The sequence below is a fragment of the Aedes albopictus genome, chromosome 3 (genome assembly GCF_035046485.1).
Source record: "Aedes albopictus strain Foshan chromosome 3, AalbF5, whole genome shotgun sequence".
In the NCBI taxonomy this organism is placed as follows: domain Eukaryota; kingdom Metazoa; phylum Arthropoda; class Insecta; order Diptera; family Culicidae; genus Aedes; species Aedes albopictus.
The window spans coordinates 214,888,159-214,911,116 of NC_085138.1; the positions used below are offsets into that span (position 1 = coordinate 214,888,159).

Consider the following 22,958-nt stretch of genomic DNA (forward strand, 5'->3'; position numbering starts at 1 on the left):
AGTGCTGATTTCGAAACCATGCATCAAAAAATTTTAGGTAGAACAGTTTTCGAGGTTTAGCTCAATATCGAGTTATACAACTTTTTAAAATGTGGAATTTACTAAAATTCAAATATCTTGCGTTTTGTTCAACCAAATTTAAACCTTTTTCCATAAATTAAAAGCTCAATAATGCAGGTTTTGCGTCAGATTGATGGAACTCAAAATATTGGCAAGTTTTGGGGACGATTTCCTTAAATTTTAGCAAAATTTCCAAAAATATACGAAGAAATGTATTTTTTTTTCAATGAGAAAAAAAAAAACAATTTTAAAATTCTTTCTTAACGTTTATTTGACAAATCATATGTAGGCGAGTTACAGTAAAAAAAATCTGCCAAATCGGAGCATTGATTACGAAGAATGAGATGTGTGAATTGTCTAAAAATAGAACAAAAATCGATTTTAAATCATCAACCTTGTATGGAAAATCGAAAAAATTTCCGCTCTACTGTATTTTTTTTTCCTTCGCGTTTTCGAACTCAGGACATGATACATACTACACCTAAAATGATCATCAGCTTACCGAGTTCAAAAATGCTGTAAACTAGTGTTATACTAACCATGAAAAATAAACTCGCCCCATATCGTTCTAAAATTGATAAAACTCATGTCAAAATAAATTTCATAAGTCGAAAACATTACAATAGCTACACCAAGAAGTGAAACTTATTTGGTGAAAGTTTGAAATTTCAGATTTAATTGCTAGGTGGATCATTTTTTCTGTCATTCGCAATTTTTGAGCAATTTTACCAATCTTATCAGAAATCACGTTATTCCTCAAAAACCAAATATTTCTCAACGCAGATTATTACTAAAACAATGTAAAATGGATGTGCATTCTTTTTTTATCATTTTTACATGTAGGTTTTATTAGACATGGTGAAGTTTTTTGAGTAAAACAAAATTTGAGTGTAATGAAAACATCACTATTATTCTTCAAGTAAGCCCTTTAAACTGCTACGAACAATTCAAGGGTAGAATAACTACATGTCATCGTTTAAAGTTTAGTTTTGTTCACTGTTTTACTTAAAAAATACGGTATTTTCGTAGTTATTTGGGTAAAACAAAATAATAGTGTAATGATCAAATTTTTAGTGTTCATCAATCCTATAAACATACAACAGATAAAAAAGCTATATGTCATCGCTTTTAATTTTGATTTATTCTTTATTTTATAAAAATAGGGTATTTTTGTAGTTAGTACGTTTGTACTGAAGAATCACTCATTTGGTATAAACATGTTCAGTCCGACTGTACGCATGATTTAGAGTTGAAAAACCCATATGTCATCGCTTTAAATTTCATTTTACTGATCGAAATGTGCAAAACATGCGCTCTCCAGAAGAAAAAAAAAACTGGGAAATGCCTTTTGTTCAATAACTTTCGGTAGACGTATCTATTTTGACATCTTCAAAATGGACGACTTGTTCTTGAAATCTGTCCGGTTTCATTGCTAAATAAGATTTGAAATCCGTTTAAAAACGGCCGAAACATGCCTTGCCAAAGTTGGACTTACAACTTTTTTCACCCAGTCTGTAGTTTAGGTGTTGATAAAGCTTATAATAATAAGTCAATTTAAAATCAATTGACTTGAACACGGCTTTTTGTACACGGCTAGATACTATACGTATCTCACCGCAACTACAAATTAAGTCAATTTGTTTAATATTGACTGAGTTAGGGTAAATGATGATGATTGGACCAATTTGGGTGATCCCTACACTTTGTGAAGTTTTACGTCGCAGTTCTACTATGAAAACAATAAATGAATATGTTCAAATTATGCTTGGTGAAAAGATCAACATTTCTAGTGTCCAAATAGTACTAGAAAATGCAGATTTATTTGAAAATACATTAACTAAATCGTTTTATTTGAAACAAGGATTGATGGTTGGACCAGTGCTGATTTTGGTTGGACCAACGAAATGATAATGGTTGGTCCAATTGGCTGATGTATCTATGAAATGCATCTTTGTCGATAGTTTTAATCAATATGTTTTCAAAATTATACAAAATTTTGTGGGTCGTTCACTTATTCATAAGGATGTATTGCGGTGATTTTTTTATGCAATTTGGATTACCCTTGGATTAACTGTTGCTGAGGGAAACATCATCCGAATATTTGTCTAAATGCTTTCGTAATGAGCTGTTATGCCGGTGACCGCTTAACGCATGGAATCTGGATCTTAAATAAGACGCACGCATTAGGACACAATGAATGAAAATCGGTTGTAAAACGACCAACCTTTGGGATGACTCCGATGTTATAATTTTCCGAGCTTCAGTAGTCTGGACGGATGGGGCTCGATCACAAGGATCCCCAGATGGCTTCCTGATGCTAGTGAATTGTCGGATAGCGAGTACAAACTTCTCAACTTCAGCAAATAATTTACTTAAATGAAAGTTGCGTTGAAATTTTCGATGACTGTCAGTTCGCGCGCAAAAGAACTATAAACAAACTGATTCTGACCTAGCAACCAACATGGTAACATAGGTCCAACCAAAATTGGATGGTGGACCAACCATCATCTAATTTAGTTATTTACCTGGTTTTTAATAAGAAAATGATGATTTTCTTATATGCCATCATGTAGTTTATATATTTTCTCACTAGTACAATATAAATATTCTACAATTCTAATTAGTAGGTTTCTAATGGGGATGCATGAAATTGGGTGATTTTGGTTCTCCAATGGAGCTTCAAAAGGACAATCCCAAAATCTTTAAAAAATTGATACATTTGAAGATATACGAACGAAAGTCAATGTGGTTTTTAAAAAGGATGAGTTATTATTCTATGCTGGTGAGATTTGAGTTTCAATTTTTGAGAAAATGTTGATTAAATCAGCTTTTTTCTAAACTGGTCCAACCATGATCTGTTTTCGGACTGGTCAAACCATCATCATTTACCCTATAGCGGAAAAGTACCTAAAATAGAAGCCCTGCCGAGATGGCCCCACTTCCCTATAGCTAAGTTTTGAGGTGGAACATTTTTGTCACATTGGAGTCGAGCAGAAACAAGAACTGCTTCAATATTATTTTATCCCGATTAAAAAAAAATATGCTGGAAATTTTTGAGTCTCATTTTCTAGAAATGAGTATTGTTTAGATTGATCATTATTTCTTTATAGGATGTTCGGCTTGAACTTGAACTGAAAGATGAAAAATATAGCATGTTGCAGCAAGAGTTAGCAGAAATGACTTTCGATGGCGTCACAGAGGAAGAAATAGCACATTTAAAGCGTCAAAAGATGGAACTTCAGCGTCGATGCAAAGAACAAGAAGAAGATATTGATGAAATGGCAGCGCAAGTTCAGGTAACTACACCTAATTAAACATTGAAATTATTCAAAATATTTTATTCCAAGAATACGATTCACTTTGTAGAATCTATATACAGCCATTCTATAGAAAAACGATATAGTGCATCTCCGATTGTCGTGAAACTTGGTGGGCTTGTAGTTCTTCGGAAATAATTAGACCCGTATTTTTTTATTTCGTCATTCGGGTGACCAATTTTCATATAGGGTGGTCCAAAAAATTAAGGTTTTTCAAAACTAAATTTTTTCAAAAAAACGTAACTTTTGAACTATTTGACCGATTTTAAACTTCTTTTTTTTTTGTTTGAAAGCTATTGAATAGTAGTGTTCAGGAAAAATACGATAAAGAGGCTAAAATGTAAAAAGTACTATAACATATGCAAATATATTAGTTTTTCACGTTTTCATGGTCTCGAGATCGAAGAGGTACCCTTGTTTTATATTTTAGGCAGAAAATTCAGGAAATTTGGCGTAACATATCAAAAAATTAGAAATGTATGTTGTTTTGTTTTTGAGATATGATTTTTTGAATATAGAGAGTCATATATTTTAGTACTAGCTACTCTAAAATTGCTTGAATTTGCAATTTGGTTTTGGTATCCATAATATTATAAGGAATCAAAATATAATCAAATTTAAAAAAAAGTGTCTTGTATGAGAAAATTTGACCTTAAGTTTAAGTTTAAGTTTAAAATCGGTCAACTGGTTCAAAAGTTACGATTTTTTGAAAATTTTTAGTTTTGGAAAACCTTAATTTTTTGGACCACCCTATATGAAAATTGGTCACCCTAATGACGAAATAAAAAAATACGGGTCTAATTATTTCCGAAGAACTACAAGCCCACCAAGTTTCACGACAATCGGAGATGCACTATATCGTTTTTCTATGGAATGGCTGTATGTATTGCTGTGTGCGTTCAAGATGCAAACGGTGCCCAAATGCGCTCCAACCGCGGTAAAACAGTGATACCAAAGGTAACTTAGCAACCATAATCAAAACCACCGCCAACCTAGGATTCAAAAGCTCCCACTGACATCGGGTTACTTGTTAGAAAATCTTACCGCATTTGGTGCTCCCGCATTTGATATTTGCATTTCGAATGCACACATCAATATACAGGGTGTTTGTTTCCGGAGTGCAGATATTTTTAGGGTAGATAGTTCTCCATGAGTTATGAAAAAGTGCCCAAGGAACATGGGGTCGGAAATCACTGCTAAGTGAGTTAATCACATTTTAATTTTTTTTAATTTAGCTCATCTTTGAAACCCTCTATCTACTAAACTATCAGTCGTACCATAAATGTCAACGCTCGAATTGAAAGCTAATGACTTCTACTATCTTAGCCTCTTGGACGTGAACTTTGTAAAATTAGTCTAAAAGGCTTAAATTTTCAAAACATTGCAAAACATGTCGAAAAAAACAGCTCTTTTTCAGACATTTTTGATGATTTTAATATGAAAACAAAACTTCTGTTAAAAAAGTTCTTCTACAAAACACGCACGAACTTTTTTTCTAAAAATGTTTCTTTGACAGCAAAACTCTATCTTTTGTAGATTAGCTAGAAAATTATTTTGAAAATATCGCTCTAAATTGCATCAACACCATGCCAAAATAATGGTCATTAGCGTGGGACACCAAAAGACATTTTACTCCTGTACACTTTTTGAATTCTATTTTGGTCCAACATCAACTGTGCAAAATTTCAGCTCGATCGGAGAAACTATATTTTAGAGCCAGCCATTTTAAGTTTTCATACGATTTACTATGGGGAAAATCACTTTTTCAAAGAAAAATCGCCACAAGTTGTCCCTTAACCCCTAAAAATAAATCGATGAATGATTTCTGTTGGAAATTTTACGAGGAACCCACCCTTCTAAGACTGCAAAGCGATCTAAGGCATGTGGAAAAAGTTATTGACTGAAAACTGATTGGCATGCCAACGCTGTTTAACATGTAAGGAATAACAATAAATAATAAAATCTTGTAATTTTATCGATCGGGTGAGGCTTAATAAGTTTTTCCACGAACGTCGCATCGGTTTGCGGTCTTCGGAGGTTTGATTCCTCGTGAAGTTTTCTACAGAAATCATTCATTGACTTATATTTAGGGATCTAGGGGTGACTCCTAGCGATTTTTTTTTGCAGAAGTAAAATGCCCCCATAGTAAATCGTATGAAAAACTAAGAATGGCGGGCGCTAAAATATAGTTTTTCCAATCGATCTGAAATTTTGCACAGTTGATACGGGACCAAAGTGGAACTTAAAAAGTATACAGGAGTTAGAGTTTTTCCATTTTTTGTATTTTCCCACATAAACCGTGTACCAGGCTAATGGTCATCACCCCATCCGTTCGTGCGTTCGTGTGATGTTGCTCTACGGTATGAGGACGACGGCAGCTGCTGGTGCTGCCGTCGCGAACAGAGAATGAGTTCGCTCTTTGTCGCGTTGTATCCCCGCCTGTGGAAGATTTCGAGGCGGAGTGTGGCTTCTGTGCCATATTCAGTTTGACGCGCACTATACACTTGTTTTGGACGGAGCGAAAGCGCTGACAAAAGTGTATTTACAAGAGCATCCCTTTAAATCCTTCGCACTCGTAGCTCTGCTGCGGTGCTGTTCAGATGGGGAGGTCTATGCGTGCGGGAATTTAGAGCATGCACTAGAGAATGCACTTATTAAATACATTTTCAAATGTACTAAATGTATTATGTGTAGCGTTATTCTTCTTCTTATTACTGGTATAACATCCCCAATGGAACAGAGCCTGTTTCTCAGCTCAGCTGATAAACATGCAGCAAAAATTTGCGGAATTTCAAGGTTAATAATGCTCATAAGAAATCTGGGAAATAAATTAATCATTTTAGAAGAAGTTGTTGGTTTCTAGAGAACATTGGGGATTTTTAGGAGATATTGAGGATGTTAAAGGAAACTTAGGAATCATGAGGGTCTTCATGGGAAATGACGCCTTTGTGAAGTCTAAGCATTAAGTTGGACATTTTAGGAGAAGTTGGGGATTCTTAGGAAACATTGGGGATTTTTAGGGAACAATGGGGATTTTTAGTAGATATTGAGGATGTTAAAGGAAACTTAGGAATCATGAGAGTCTTCATCGGAAATGACGCCTTTGTGAAGTCTAAGCATTGAATTTTTAGGGAACGTTGCGGATTTTTAAAGAACGATGAGGATTTTTAGTAGATATTGAGGATGTTAATGGAAACTTTGTACAGTGACGATTCGTTCGTTGAGAGCTCGTTAGATGGGCTGTCTCGATGGTTGAATGTTCACTGGTTGGGGCAAAACCCAACTAAAAAGCACTGTCAATGTCAAAATAGATGTCAAAACGAGTTTGACGTCTGACCGCCGCCGCATCACAGCTCCTGTATACAGAACGTTTACGCAAGTATGTGAGTGTTCCGTGACGTATTTCTCATCACTTGCGTGTGTCTAGAGCATTTTGATCAGTTGTCAGTTGCCCCAACGAACGAACACGATTCGCTAATCGGGGCGCAGTCGTGACCCAACCAGCGAATCCGGACTGTAATCATGAGGGTCTTCATGGGAAATGATGCTTTTGTGAAGTCTTAGCATTAAGTTGGACATTTTAGGAGAAGTCGGAGATTTTTAGGGAACATTGGGAATTTTTAGGAGACATTGAGGATGTTAAAGCTCACATGGGAATCATGAGGGTCTTCATGGGAAATGATGCTTTTGCGAAATCGAAGCATTAAATTGGACATTTTAGGAGAAGTCGGGGATTTTTAGGGAACATTGGGGATTTTTAGAGAACGATGAGGATTTTTAGGAAATATTGAGGATGTTAAATGAAACTTTGGAATCATGAGGGTCTTCATGGGAAATGACGCCTTTGTGAAGCCTAAGTATTAAATTGGACATTTTAGCAGAAGTCGGGGATTTTTATTGAACATTGGGGATTTTTAGGAGATATTGAGGATGTTAAAGGAAACTTAGGTGTCATGAGGGTCTTCATGGGAAATGATGCTTTTGGGAAATCTAAGCATTAAATTGGAAATTTTAGGAGAAGTCGGGGATTTTTAGGGAACATTGGGCATTTTTAGGAGATATTGAGGATGTTAAAGGAAACATGGGAATCATGAGGGTCTTCATGGGAAATGACGCCTTTGTGAAGCCTAAGCATTGAATTGGACATTTTAGGAGAAGTCGGGGATTTTAAGGGAACATTGGGGATTTTTAGGAGATATTGAGGATGTTAAAGGAAACATGGCAATCATGAGGGTCTTCATGGGAAGTGATGCTTATGGGAAATCTAAGCATTAAATTGGACATTTTAGGTGAAGTCGGGGATTTTTAGGGAACATTGGGGATTTTTAGGAGATATTGAGGATGTTAAAGGAAACTTAGGAATCATGAGGGTCTTCATGGGAAATGATGCTTTTGGGAAATCTAAGCATTAAATTGGAAATTTCAGGAGAAGTCGGGGATTTTTAGGTAACATTGGGGATTTTTAGGAGATATTGAGGATGTTAAAGGAAAATGGGAATCATGAGGGTCTTCATGGGAAATGACGCCTTTGTGAAGCCTAAGCATTTAATTGGACATTTTAGGTGAAGTCGGGGATTTTTAGGGAACATTGGGGATTTTTAGGAGATATTGAGGATGTTAAAGGAAACTTAGGAATCATGAGAGTCCTCGGGAAACGGTACTTTTGGGAAATCTAAGCATTGAGTTGGACATTTTAGCAGAAGTTGGGGATTTTTAGGAGATATTGAGGATGTTAAAGGAAACATGGGAATCATGAGGGTCTTCATGGGAAATGATGCTTTTGGGAAATCTAAGCATTAAGTTGGACATTTTAGGGGAAGTCGGGGATTTTCAGGGACTATTGGGGATTTTTAGGAGATATTGAGGATGTTAAAGGAAACTTAGGAATCATGAGAGTCCTCGGGAAATGATACTTTTGGGAAATCTAAGCATTGAGTTGGACATTTTAGCAGAAGTTGGGGATTTTTAGGAGATATTGAGGATGTTAAAGGAAACATGGGAATCATGAGGGTCTTCATGGGAAATGATGCTTTTGGGAAATCTAAGCAATAAGTTGGACATTTTAGGAGAAGTTGGGGATTTTTATGGAACGTTGGGGATTTTTATGAGATATTGAGGATGTTAAAGAAAACATAGGAATCATGCGGGTCGTCATGGGAAATGATGTTTTTGTGAAGTCTAAGCATTAAGTTGGACATTTTAGGAGAAGTCGGGGATTTTTAGGGAACATTGGGGATTTTTAGGAGATATTGAGGATGTTAAAGGAAACATGGGAATCATGAGGGAGCATCCATTTAGTACGTCACGCTAAATTTTGAATTTTTGACCCCCTCCCCCGTTCGTACGGGTTTTTGTCATACTTAATACATTGCTTGTCACACTTTCGCCAACCCCCCCTCCCCCCTCTAAGCGTGATGTACTTTATGGATGCCCCCTGAAGGTCTTCATGGGAAATGATGCTTTTGGGAAACCTAAGCATTCAATTGGACATTTTAGGAGAAGTTGGGGATTTTTATGGAACGTTGGAGATTTTAAGGAGATTTTGAGGATGTTAAAGGAAACATAGGAATCATGAGAGTCCTCGGGAAATGATACTTTTGGGAAATCTTAGCATTGAGTTGGACACTTTAGCAGAAGTTGGGGATTTTTAGGGAACGTTGGGGATTTTTAGGAGATATTTAGGATGTTAAAGGAAACATAGAAATCATGAGGGTCTTCATGGGAAATTATGTCTTCGTGAAGTCTAAGCATTAAGTTGGACGTTTTAGGAGAACTTGGGGATTTTTAGGAGATATTGAGGATGTTAGAAGAAACATGGGAATCATGAGGGTCTTCATGGGAAATTATGCCTTTGTGAAGTCCAAGCATTATGTTGGACATTTTAGGAGAAATTTTGGATTTTTAGGGAACGTTGGGAGTTTTTAGAGAACGTTGAGGATTTTAGGGAGACATTAAGGATGTTAAAGGAAACTTAGAAATCATGAAGGTCGTCATGGGAAATCAAAACTTTAAGTAGGACATTTTAGACGAAGTTGGGGAATTTTAGGGAACGTTGAGAATTTTCAGAGAACGTTCTCTAAAAATCCTTAACTTCCCCTAAAATGTTCAAATTAATGCGTAGATTTCACAAAAAACATCATTTCCCATGAAGACCCTCTTGATTCCTAGTTTGCCTTTGACCTCCCGATATCTCCTAAAATCCCCAACGTTCCCAAAAATCAAAAACTTTTCCAAAAAATCCCCAACGTTCTTTAAAAATCCCCAACTTCTTCAAAAATGTCCAACAAAATGCTAAGACTTCACAAAGGCATAATTTCCCATGGAGACCCTCATGATTTTTAACTTGCCTTTTACCTCCCAATATCTCCTTAAATCCGTAACGTTCCCTAAAATCCCATACCTTTCCAAATAATCCCCAACATTCTCTCAAAATCCCCAACTTCTCCTAAAATTTCCAACTCAAAGCTTAGATTTCCCAGAAGCATCATTTCCCATGAAGACCCTCATGATTCCTAAGTTCCCTTTAACATCCTCAATATCTCCTAATTATCCCCAATGTTCCCTAAAGATCCACACTTCTCCTAAAATGTCCAACTTAATGCTTAGACTTCACAAAAGCATCATTTCCCACGAAAACCCTCATGATTCCTAAGTTTCCTTTAACATCCTCAATATCTCCTAAAAATCCCCAATGTTCCCTAAAAATCCCTGACTCCTCCTAAAATGTCCAACATATTGCTTAGACTTCACAAAGGCGTCATTTCTCATGAAGGCCCTCATGATTCCTAAGTTTCCTTTAACATCCTCAATATCTCCTAAAAATCCCCATTGTTCCCTAAAAATCCCCAATGTTCCCTAAAAATCTCCAACTTCTCCTCAACTGTCCAACTTAATGCTTAGACTTCACAAAAGCATCATTTTCCATGAAGACCGTCATGATTCCTAAGTTTCCATTAACATCCTCAATATCTCCTAAAAATCCCCAATGTTTTCTAAAAATATCCAACTATTCCTAAAATGTCCAGCTTAATGCTAAGACTTCACAAAGGCGTCATTTCCCATGAAGACTCTCATGATTCCTAAGTTTCCTTTAACATTTTTAAATATTTCCTAAAAATCTCCAATGTTCCCTAAAAGTCCCCAACTTCTCCTAAAATGTCCAACTTAATGCTTAGACTTTACAAGGGCGTCATTTCCCATGAAAACCCTCATGATTCCTAAGTTTCCTTTAACATCCTCAATATCTCCTAAAAATCCCCAATGTTCCCTAAAAATCCCCAACTTCTCCTCAAATGTCCAACTTAATGCTTAGACTTCACAAGGGCGTCATTTCCCATGTAAACCCTCATGATTCCTAAGTTTCCTTTAACATCCTCAATATCTCCTAAAAATCCCCTATGTTCCCTAAAAATCCCCAACTTCTCCTCAAATGTCCAACTTAATGCTTAGACTTCAAAAGTGCGTCATTTCCCATGAATGCCCTCATGATTCCTATGTTTCCTTTAACATCCTCAATATCTCCTAAAAATCCCCAATGTTCCCTAAAAATCCCCAACTTCTCCTAAAATGTCCAACATAATGCTTAGACTTCACAAAAGCATCATTTCCCATGAAGACCCTCATGATTCCAAAGTTTCCATTAAAATTAAAAATCCGCAACGTTCCCTTAAAATTCAATGCTAAGACTTCAAAAAGGCGTCATTTCCCATACAGACCCTCATGATTCCTTAGTTTCCTTTAACTTCCCCAATATCTCCTAAAAATCCCCAATGTTCCCTAAAAATCCCCGACTCCTCATTAAATGTCCAACATATTGCTTAGACTTCACAAAAGCATCATTTCCCATGAAGATCCTCATGATTCTCATGTTTCCTTTAACATCCTCAATATCTCCTAAAAATCCCCAATGTTCCCTAAAAATCCCCAACTTCTCCTAAAATGTCCAACTTGATGCTTAGACTTCACAAAAGCATCATTTCCCATGAAGACCCTCATGATTCCTAAGTTTCCTTTAACATCCTCGATATCTCCTAAAAATCTCCAATGTTCCCTTAAAATCCCCAACTTCTCCTAAAATGTCCAACTTAATGCTAAGACTTCACAAGGGCGTCATTTCCCATGAAGACCCCCATGATTCCTAAATTTCCTTTAACATCCCCAATACCTCCTAAAAATCCCCAATGTTCCCTAAAAATCCCCGACTCCTCCTAAAATGTCCAACATAATGCTAAGAGTTCACAAAGGCGTCATTTCCCATGAAGACTCTCATGATTTCTAAGTTTCCTTTAACATCCTCAATATCTCCTAAAAATCCCCAATGTTCTCTAGAAACCAACAACTTCTTCTAAAATGATTAATTTATTTCCCAGATTTCTTATGAGCATTATTAACCTTGAAATTCCGCAAATTTTTGCTGCATGTTTATCAGCTGAGCTGAGAAACAGGCTCTGTTCCATTGGGGATGTTATACCAGTAATAAGAAGAAGAATAACGCTACACATAATACATTTAGTACATTTGAAAATGTATTTAATAAGTGCATTCTCTAGTGCATGCTCTAAATTCCCGCACGCATAGACCTCCCCATCTGAACAGCACCGCAGCAGAGCTACGAGTGCGAAGGATTTAAAGGGATGCTCTTGTAAATACACTTTTGTCAGCGCTTTCGCTCCGTCCAAAACAAGTGTATAGTGCGCGTCAAACTGAATATGGCACAGAAGCCACACTCCGCCTCGAAATCTTCCACAGGCGGGGATACAAAGCGACAAAGAGCGAACTCATTCTCTGTTCGCGACGGCAGCACCAGCAGCTGCCGTCGTCCTCATACCGTAGAGCAACATCACACGAACGCACGAACGGATGGGGTGATGACCATTATTTTGGCATGGTGTTGATGCAATTTTGAGTGATATTTTCAAAATAATTTTCTAGCTAATCTACAAAAGATAGAGTTTTGCTGTCAAAGAAACATTTTTAGAAAACAAGTTCGTGCGTGTTTTGTAGAAGAACTTTTTTAACAGAAGTTTTGTTTTCATATTAAAATCATCAAAAATGCCTGAAAAAGAGCTGTTTTTTTCGACATGTTTTGCAATGTTTTGAAAATTTAAGCCTTTTAGACTAATTTTACGAAGTTCACGTCCAAGAGGCTAAGATAGTAGAAGTCATTAGCTTTCAATTCGAGCGTTGACATTTATGGTACGACTGATAGTTTAGTAGATAGAGGGTTTCAAAGATGAGCTAAATTAAAAAAACTTAAAATGTGATTAACTCACTTAGCAGTGATTTCCGACCCCATGTTCCTTGGGCACTTTTTCATAACTCATGGAGACCTATCTACCCTAAAAATATCTGCACTCCGGAAACAAACACCCTGTAAATTAGACCTGTTCACTTTTTTTACCTACCCGTGTCACATCAAATTATCAATCTACAAGCAAAAACAAGTCTTCAGTCCAAAAATGAGCCAAATTGATAAAGGTTTAGAGGTGTATCAAATCGATTTTGTGTTTTTTCGAGCATTTTCACAAAAATGTACTCCAATATCCAGAAAAATGCACCGAAAAGGTACCGAAAACACCGTTAAAATATAGTTGGAACAATACTCTACAACTTTGCCGAAGAAACTACGGTGTTTAAATTGCTTATTTCTAAGTTATTCAACAATTTTCGTTAAAAAATCGCGAAAAAATACAATATTTTTACGGTTTTTCATGTAAATTTACATTGTTTTAAGTGACTATTTTAATAAGCTAGGAGCAATATGTGTTACGAACATTTCGTCCATACATCATTTTAGTGTGGGAATTCGTTTTCATTGACTACTTATCAAAAGTATGTCACGTTGATACAAAAAATCGCATAGAGTTGCCAGCACAAAATTAAACAAAGTTACCCATGATTAAAACGTCATTACATTTCTTTGTCGCATCTGCATCAGTTTTAATTTGGTGTAGATGGTTGAGCATGAGACTGCAGATTCGAAGATTCAAGGTTCGAGCCCTGAAAGGGGCTGTCCAGAAACCACGTGGTCATTTTTTTGGGACTTTTCAACCCCCCCCCCACCCCCCCCCCCCCCGCGTGGTCATTAGTCCATACAAAAAATTTTATTTGTCAATACAAAATGGTCATTGGCCGAACACCCCCCCCCCCCCCCTCATGACCACGTGGTTTATGGACAGCCCCAAATCGTTATTTTTGCGTGTCGATCCAGCTATAAGTTAATGAGACTACGCTCTGCATCTCATTGCAATTTGGCATCATAGCCTTGTTTCGAAACCATAGAGTGCAAGAATGAAATTTCCCTTTATCGTGTAGTTGTGTTGCTTGTGGCTAGATAAATGCAAGTAATCTCCACAGTTGTATGATAAATTTTGCATCCAGAAGCAGTTCCAGCATCGTATTGAATAGTTTTAGCTACATTAATCGGTATCAAACAGATGTTCAATATTTCGTCCAGCTGATCTCGTCGACACGATTTCTTGTCAACAAGTAAACTAATTATCTAGCTAGTCCTGGAATGGGCTTAATTGGCAGGTCCCGATCATCATTATTTGGGAGATTGCGTGTAAGACATGGGTCATGGCTCATGGCAGATTAATCATCCTAGAAAAAAAAAAGTTCATTATGTATTTGAGCTTGAACCTGGGATCTTCTGATCCGCAGGCTCGAGCCTTATCATCTGCGCCATTTCTGATACTTGAATCAAAAGACATTAGAATACGATGGCATGACGTCTTAATCATGGGTAACTTTGTTTTAATTCGTGCTGGCAACTCTACGCGATTTTTAGAATCAACGTGACATACTTTTGATAATTAGTCATTGAAAACGAGTTCCTACCCAAAAATGATGTATGGACGAAATGTTCGTTACACAAAGGAGAAATAGCTAATTAATTTAGTCACGTAAAATAATGTAAAATTACATGACTTTTATATGTAAAATCGTAAAAATATCGTGTTTTTTCGTGATTTCTCAACTAAAATTATTGAATAGCTTCGAAATAAGCAATTTAACACCGTAGTATCTTCGGCAAAGTTGTAGAGTATTGTACCGTCAAGGCGCCATTCACCGTGGGGGCTCCATTCACCGTGTGCCTTCGAATATTTTTTCATTATTTCCATATTATGATTGTATGATATGACAATTTCCCTTCAATTTCACCAATACAACACTAATGTATTGTTACCATGTCAAAACGCTCATTAGAAACTTTTAAAAGTATCATTTTCACATAAAAGTGTGTTTACATGAACCAGGTTTCTGCTCGTTCACTGCATTCATAGTAAAAAAACGAAAACTGGGCTAAGGTGATTTTAAGCGATAAACTAAATGTAGTAACGTTTTTATTCCACCAAGAAGCAATTAAATTCACATATCAGGTATGTATTTTGCATTACCGAAGTAAGTTTAACAAGAAAGTACAATTACTCGTACTTTTTAATTGAAACAAAAAGGCACGGTAAATGGGTACCCTAAAAATCAATGGTCTCCATTCACCGTGCCCCATATTGTCCCATATATCTAGAAAAAATCAAAAATTTGATCATTCGTTTTTCTAATAAAATCTTGCAAGTTATTACTTGAAATAAATTTAAACGAAGAAAATTCCCTTGGCTGGGTTGTTTTGATCATTTTTAAACAAAGTAGAATAAAATTTCTCATACACGGTGAATGGGTCCCTACTACCACGGTGAATGGTGACCTACCACGGAATTAGGCGACCCTACTACCCTTTACTAATTGTACTATATCACCAAATTTTGTGAATTTTTTTCTACTTCTGTAGATATTGCTTTAATTTTAACCTATAATGAAGGCAATTAAAAGCGACACCAACAATGTTTATAAGACTGGTACTGGTGTCAAATGACAGCCCTTATTTGCCCCGAATCCTCTTATGTGTTGGAATATCACTGAGGCCAACACTGTCCACAAAGCTACCCAGGGGACCGACAACAAACTACCGGGGGAATGTTTCGGACGCGTAACGGCGGAGAAACACGGGAGCAAACACAGAGATGCGGGTGCACGTCGCGGCGGTCGGTTTATTTAACTAACAATATATGTACAAACAATAACAATCAACATACATACATTTAGCAGGGTCGGCGCAGGGCATTGATGATAAACATCGCAACATACATTAGGCTGGCCCAAATATTTCAACACTCCTCCTCGATGTTGGTCATCACAATCACAAAGTTCGTTCGCAAAAGTTACATTTTCACAAAGTCTTCACAAAGTTTACATTGGACGCCACAGCCTACACAAAGTTTCTCCTTCTGCACCGAACACTTCTGCTTCGTCAAGTATTACCACAAAGAGTCACATAGTTACATAGTTACGCAAAGTTCTTAACACTTAGCATTGGAGTTCCTCGTCATAACAATCAAAGTATTCTTCTTCTTGGAACTCCTCGGCGCGATGCCCAGCTGCATTTCTCCGGCGGTTGCCGATCTCCGCTTCTCCAGCTATCTTCAGGGCATACAGCTCACCACTAAGCTCCGCGACGGCTTGCACTCTTCCGCTGGAACTCACTATCTGGCACTTCGACTCCACAAAATTAACTTTTAATCCCTTCTGTGCCAGCTTCCGGACAGACAGCAGTCCACAGTCTAGCTCCGGGATGTACAGCACGTTCTCCACTTTCACGGTGTTTATTCTTCCGTCTCCATCGACGCACTCCAGGAAGCCTTCCCCGACACCGGCGGACCTGATTACTGAGCCGTCCGCCAAGTTCACTTCGACCTTCACTTTTTCATCGATCTTCTCGAAGAACTTCCGGTCACTGGTCATGTGGCTCGAGCAGCCACTGTCCACATACCAGCAGTTCCGCTTTCGCTGACCTCCCACGCCAAAACAAATTCCAGGATTCTTCTTCACCACTGTCTTCTTCACTTCCGGATCTCTTCTTCCTTCTTCACGAAGCATTGGGCACTCTCTCCGGAAGTGGCCCGGTTTCCGGCAGTTATAGCACACACGCTGTCGCACTCGTCCGTTTCGTCTGCTTCCGTTCACTTGACTGATTGACTGATTGGCATGCGCCAGATGAGGACTCTTCATTTGACCTTTTCGCACTTTGGAGTGTTCCTTCGCAAACTTTGCGTATTCAGGCGCCCCTGCTCAGCAAGCTAGGGAACCTGTAATAATTGGTTGCGATCACATTTTATGGATAACTCGCTTCCATTGCTACTCCAAGAGAGTTTCATTATGGTTTTGCTATTACAACGCCCTTCATTGTGGTATACCATAGCTACTGCTTTGAAAGAAGCTTGTCCTCTGCGGTCTGTGCGGACCGCAAGAGGTATTCGTGAATGGAACTCGGACCTGTTCAAGTTCTAAATATCTTCGGATAAACCAGTCTTTTGTATAGCTACGAATCTTTAGCTTCTACCCCGAGGATTGTAGCTATAGAATCGATTTAGTGAGCACTAAAAAGCTCTGCTTAGTTCAAATCTCCTGGAGCAAATGAGGCTTTATCCTATTTTTCTCCAGAGGGATTTGAGTTTTTCAAACATGTTTTGAACTCTTGTAGTTTTCTATTGGGTATTTTCATGGCATGAAATTACTCTGTAGTTTTATCCCGAAAGGGTGCGTGCGTTGTATAAAGAAGGAATAAGTTCCAGATTCATCTGGTAACGTCGTTCTTTCTGAAATGCTCGAAACGCTCTGTCGATTATCACATCTGTGATGTTCGTCTTGCTAACATGCCTGTTCATGTGAACTCACATGTCTCCCACTTTGGGATGTCCACAGTGACTCTTTTACATAAAGTTGTATACGTTTTCAAGAAAGCACTCGCTCAAACGTAGTTTTTGCTTGGGTGATTTCTTGAATATTGAGGATGCTTTTGATGGCGTGCCTTTCTATGTCATATTGAAAGTCGCATGACGTCGCAAGCTACCTCCAATGAGCTATAGGCTCTTTTTACGCTTATGCGTTTTACAGTGTCCTTTTCAGGGCACTGATTAACCCCGTTGTGGAATGAGCTATGAGCTCTCGTTGCGCTTATGCGTTCATTCCCTCTTCTAGGGCACCCCTTCCTATTTCATCACCTTTCCCTTTCCCAATTCCCATCCCTTGTCCTATTCTCCCTCAGGTAAATAATGAAATAGGCTTGTATGTATGGCGATGGCACAAATGTCCCAAATGGAGGATAACGTGCCTCTGGAGCCGGCCTTCTGATACCTGATACACACGCTGTCGCACTCGTCCGTTTCGTCTGCTTCCGTTCACTTTCAGCGCCCGGTCGTGGCGCTCCTCGGACGATCCTTGCCGCTTCTCCACCCGTCGGTAGTACTCGTCCATCAGCCGCTGCTTCACGAATTCCAGTGACTGGTCGGCATCCGGACGGCTCTCCAAGGCCGTCACCAGTCCGTTGTAGGATTCCGGCAGACTCCGGTACACCATCGCCACTTGTAACGATTCCTCGATCTTCTGCCCCGCACACGATAGCCGATCGAATAACTCCTCGATCGCGAACAGGTGCTCCTCCATGTTTGCACCTTCTTCGTAGTTAAGACTACATAGCTTCTTCAGAAGCGACACTCGCGACGTCACCGTAGCCTTTTCGTGGTACTTTTTTAACTTTTCCCACACTTCCGCCGCAGACTTCAAGTCTTTCACCAGCGGCAACTGATTGTCTTCAACGTTCAGAATGATCATGGCTTTCGCCTTTTGATCCTCTTTCGACCACGCCGCAGTCACTGGCGCTGGCTTCGCTTCCGAAACCGCATGCCACAGGTCGAAAGTAATCAGCAGCATCTGAATTTTCACCTTCCACGTCTGGTAATTTTTATTATCCAGACGGGAAATAAAAACTTTTTCAGCCATCTCGAAATTGTTCGTTTTCTGTTGGCGCACACTGTACGCACGAAGGCACAACCAACAACACTCGAAAACGTACCCGCCGTATCAACACACACGAAGGCGGTACACAGGCAGAGTCTCTTCGCTATCGAACACCACGGCTACGGCAACAGTTCGTTCGATTCGCGGGTCAAAATGGCACAATCTCACAAAGTATTCTTCTCGGCTGCGGGACAAAATGGTGCACTAGGAGCCACCGGCACTTTCTAACTTGTTCTGGGCGCCGCTCCAACCAAACGGGAAATATTTCCGCCGACCACTTTTTCAACACTGTCCCGGTCACAGCTGTTCTTCCACACAGCAGCTGATTGCAACCGAACGAGCCAAATTAATTAGCTCTCCCACCGACCGGCACCACACAGAAGGAATCGCGGGACAAATTCGCACTTAATCCGCGACTGTTCCGAGCACTTTTCCGGTTCTACCGCACCAACTGGGCCCATAGCCTGTTGGAAATGTCACTGAGGCCAACACTGTCCTCAAAGGACCACTGAGCTACCCAGGGGCACCGACAAATCACCGGGGGAACTTTCGGTACGCGTAACGGCGGAGAACACACGGGAGGTAACACAAAGTACGTGTGCTCGTCGCGGCGGTCGGTTTATTTAACTAACAATATATGTACAAACAATAACAATCAACATACATACATTTAGCAGGGTCGGCGCAGGGCATTGATGATAAACATCGCAACATACATTAGGCTGGCCCAAATATTTCAACATTATGGTGATAAGCTCCAACGAGTCTAATACGAGATTTAATCCAGATTTTGAAAAATCCAGATTAAATTTTAATACCTCGTTCGGTAAGCACCAAATCCGGTATTAACGCCTCAGCACGCAGCCACATTTGTTCGTGAGCATGTGAGAATGCGAAAACAAAGAGGAGTCAACAAAATGACATTTCCATCAAGTTTTTGTTTTGATTTTGAATTTTCGCATCTAAGTTCGGTCGGTCATTCGGAAGGAACGGAACTTTGTGCTTTCCCGGCACAAATACAATTTGCATTTAGCAGATACATAACCCCCCCCCCCCCCCCCCCCGCAAGACCAGCGGAAGTTGTGCCACCCGTACGGGTGTCCCGGTATTGTGACACCAAAGACCGAGTAAATGACAGGGAACTTCGAAAGAAAACCAGGCTTCCAGCAGGTACGACGTGAATAGTTACCAACCCAGTGGTGTTGTGAGAATAAACGGCTCGTGAGGAGGATTGTACCTAATTGAACGTGAGCAAAGGGTCCAGAATCAACCAAACCGGTACGATAGCATGTTTCGTTCCTGTCCGCCCGAGTCAAGAATTAAGCTGCCATGCGGTGCATGTGCAAAATCAGCAACTCCACTACCTATCATGTTATCGCAATAAATGCTTATTGAAAATTAATAGCTTATACCTACATTTATTCGTAAAGTACCTAATCTGTATTGCTTACATAAATAAAAACAAAAAAAGGCAAACCGACAGACGATTTACTGCGTCGCGGCTAACACCAAGAACTTTATTACGATTCCTGAATCCATTTACATCCCTCAAAACAAAAGGAATTAACGAAACCGTGAATCCTACATGAATTCCATCGAAGAATCCTCCAGATATTCCTTCAGAAATTCCTCCAGGAATTCTTTCGAGGATTTCGTCAGGCATTCCTTCGAGGGTTTCTCCAAAAATTCCTTTGAGAATTTATCTAGGAATTCCTTCGGGGATTCCTCCAGGAATTATTTCGGGAACTTCTCCAGCAATCATTTTGAGGATTCATGGAATCCCTTCACAGATTCCTCCAGGAATTCCTTCGGGGCTTCCTCAGAGAATATCTATGGGGATTCTTCCAAGAATTACTCCGGGAATTTCTTCAGGAATTCCTTCAGGGAGTCCTTCAGGCATAACTTCGGGGATTCCTCCAAGAATTCCTTCGGAGATTCCCAGAATTATTTCAGGAACTTCTCCAGCAATTACTTAGGGGATTCTTGGAATCCGTTCAGGGATTCCTGCGGGGATTCCTCCAGGAATTTCTTCCGGTGATTTCTCAAGGAATTCCTTCGGAGTTTCCTTTAGGAATTCATTCGGAGATATTTCCAGAAATTTATTTGGGGATTCCTTCAGGAATCGCTTCCGGAATTCCTCCAGAAATTCCTACGGGGATGCCTCCAGGAATTGTTTCGAGGATCTCTCCAGGAATTCCTCTGGGGATTTCTCCAGGAATTCCTTCGGGGATTTCTCCACGAATTCCTTCGGGGATTCTGTCAGGGATTTCGGGGATTTTTCGGAGATCCCTGCAGGACTTATTCCGAGATTTCTCCAGGAATTCCTACGGCGATTTCTCATGGAATTCTTTCGGAAATTCCTACAGGAATTCATTCACAGATATTTCCAGGAATTTATTCGGGGATTCCTCCAGGAATTCCTTCGGGGATGCCTCCAGGAATTGTTTGGGGAATCTCTCCAGGAATTCCTTTAGGGATTCATTCAGGAATTCCTTTAGGGATTCATTCAGGAATTCCTTCGGAGATTCCTCCAAGAATTCCGTCGGAGATTCCTCCAGGAATTCCTTCGGAGATTCCTCCAGGAATTCCTTCGGAGATTCCTCCAGGAATTCCTTCGGAGATTCCTCCAGGAATTCCTTCGGAGATTCCTCCAGGAATTCCTTCGGAGATTCCTCCAGGAATTCCATCGGAGATTCCTCCAGGAATTCCTTCGGAGATTCCTCCAGGAATTCCTTCGGAGATTCCTCCAGGAATTCCTTCGGAGATTCCTCCAGGAATTCCTTCGGAGATTCCTCCAGGAATTCCTTCGGAGATTCCTCCAGGAATTCCTTCGGAGATTCCTCCAGGAATTCCTTCGGAGATTCCTCCAGGAATTCCTTCGGAGATTCCTCCAGGAATTCCTTCGGAGATTCCTCCAGGAATTCCTTCGGAGATTCCTCCAGGAATTCCTTCGGAGATTCCTCCAGGAATTCCTTCGGAGATTTCTCCAGGAATTCCTTCGGAGATTCCTCCAGGAATTCCTTCGGAGATTCCTCCAGGAATTCCTTCGGAGATTCCTCCAGGAATTCCTTCGGAGATTCCTCCAGGAATTCCTTCGGAGATTCCTCCAGGAATTCCTTCGGAGATTCCTCCAGGAATTCCTTCGGAGATTCCTCCAGGAATTCCTTCGGAGATTCCTCCAGGAATTCCTTCGGAGATTCCTCCAGGAATTCCTTCGGAGATTCCTCCAGGAATTCCGTCGGAGATTCCTCCAGTAATTCCTTCGGAGATTCCTCCAGGAATTCCTTCGGAGATTCCTCCAGGAATTCTTTCGGAGATTCCTCCAGGAATTCTTTCGGAGATTCCTCCAGGAATTCCTTCGGAGATTTCTCGGAGATTTTTCGGGATTTTTCGGAGATTCCTCCATGACTTCCTCCGAGATATCTCCAGGAATTCCATCTAAGATTCTTCCAGGAGTTACTTCGGAGATACCTTCAGGAATTGCTTCGGGGATTCCTTCGTAGATTCCTTCGGGGATTCCTCCAAGAATTTCTTTGGACATTCCTCCTTGTGGGCTTCGTGGCCGTGCGGTTAGCGGCGTCAGTCGTCTAGGCGTTTCGTAAGCCTCGGAGTGCGGGTTCGATTCCCGCTCCAGTCGGGGAAAACTTTTCGTCGAACGGAAAATTCTCCATTGGGCCACTGGGTGTTCAGTGTGTTGTCCGTTGTCTTGTGTATGCAATGTTCAGTCTGTGCAGCCTTTGGCTTTTTTTTTTAAATTGTTTGGGAGATTTTCTGCAGTAATTTCTTTGAGAGTTCCTCAGGGATTTTCTTCGGAAACTCCTCCAGCAATTTCTTCGGAAATTTCTTCAGGGAGTGCTTCGGGGATTCCTCCAGGAATTCCTTCGGGGACTCTTCCAGGAGTTCCTTCGGGAATGCCTCCAAGAATTTCTTCGGACATTCCTCCAGGAATTTCTCCGGGAATCTTTCTTCAGGGATTTCTTCGGGAATTCGTCCAGGAATTGCTTCGGGAATTCCTCCAGAAATTTCTTTGAAATTTCTTCAGGAATTTCCTCGGGTATTCCTTCAGGAATTTCCTCGGGAATTTCTCCAGAATTTTTTTCAGAAATTCCTCTAGGAATTTTATTGGGAATTTCTTCAGGAATTTCAACGACGATTTCTCCATGAATTGCTTCGGGAATTCCTCCAGAAATTCCTTCGGAAATTTCTCCAGAAATTGTACGAGTTCCTCCAGAAATTCTTTTAAAAATTCTTAGGAAGAATTCCTTCAGAAATTTATTTGGAAATTCCACCACAACTTTTTCCGGATGTTTCTCCAGAAATTCCTTAGGAAATTCTTCCAGAAATTTGATCGGAAATTCTTCATGAAATCTCTCATGAAATTTCTCTGGATATTCATCCAGAAATTCCTCCGATAATACCTCCAGAAAATACTCTTGGAATTCCTCTAGAAATTTCTCTTGAAATTCACTTCAAATTTCCTCCGGGAATTCCTTCACAAATTCTGCCATGTACATATTCCTCAAGAAAGTCCTCGAGCAATTCACCCAAAAACTCTTCTGGAAACTGTTCCAGATTTTTTTTCAGAAATTCTTCCGGGAATTTGTTCTGAAATTCCTCCAGAAATTCCTCCTGAAATTCCTGCTGAAATTCCTCCAGAAATACGTCAGGGAGTTTCTCCAGAAACTCCAGAAATACATCCTATGGGAATTCGTCCAGAAAGTCCTTAGG

General features: G+C 39.7%; 1 protein-coding gene across 19 annotated transcripts in view; it reads left to right on the top strand.

The window, feature by feature from the left end:
• Positions 1-22,958, top strand: part of LOC109405099 (unconventional myosin-XVIIIa) — a 1,227,991-nt gene that overhangs the window by 928,405 nt on the left and 276,628 nt on the right. For 18 of the 19 annotated variants that reach the window (XR_009999527.1, XR_009999528.1, XM_062861168.1 and 15 more), the window contains one exon: positions 3,171-3,356. The exons of the other annotated variant lie outside the window; for it this stretch is intronic. Coding sequence is in view for 16 of the 18 variants with exons in the window: in XM_062861168.1 (XP_062717152.1) it covers positions 3,171-3,356 (186 nt within the window). In the remaining 2 variants the exon portion in view is untranslated. The remainder of the gene's footprint in view (positions 1-3,170; positions 3,357-22,958) is intronic. 19 annotated transcript variants of the gene reach the window in all.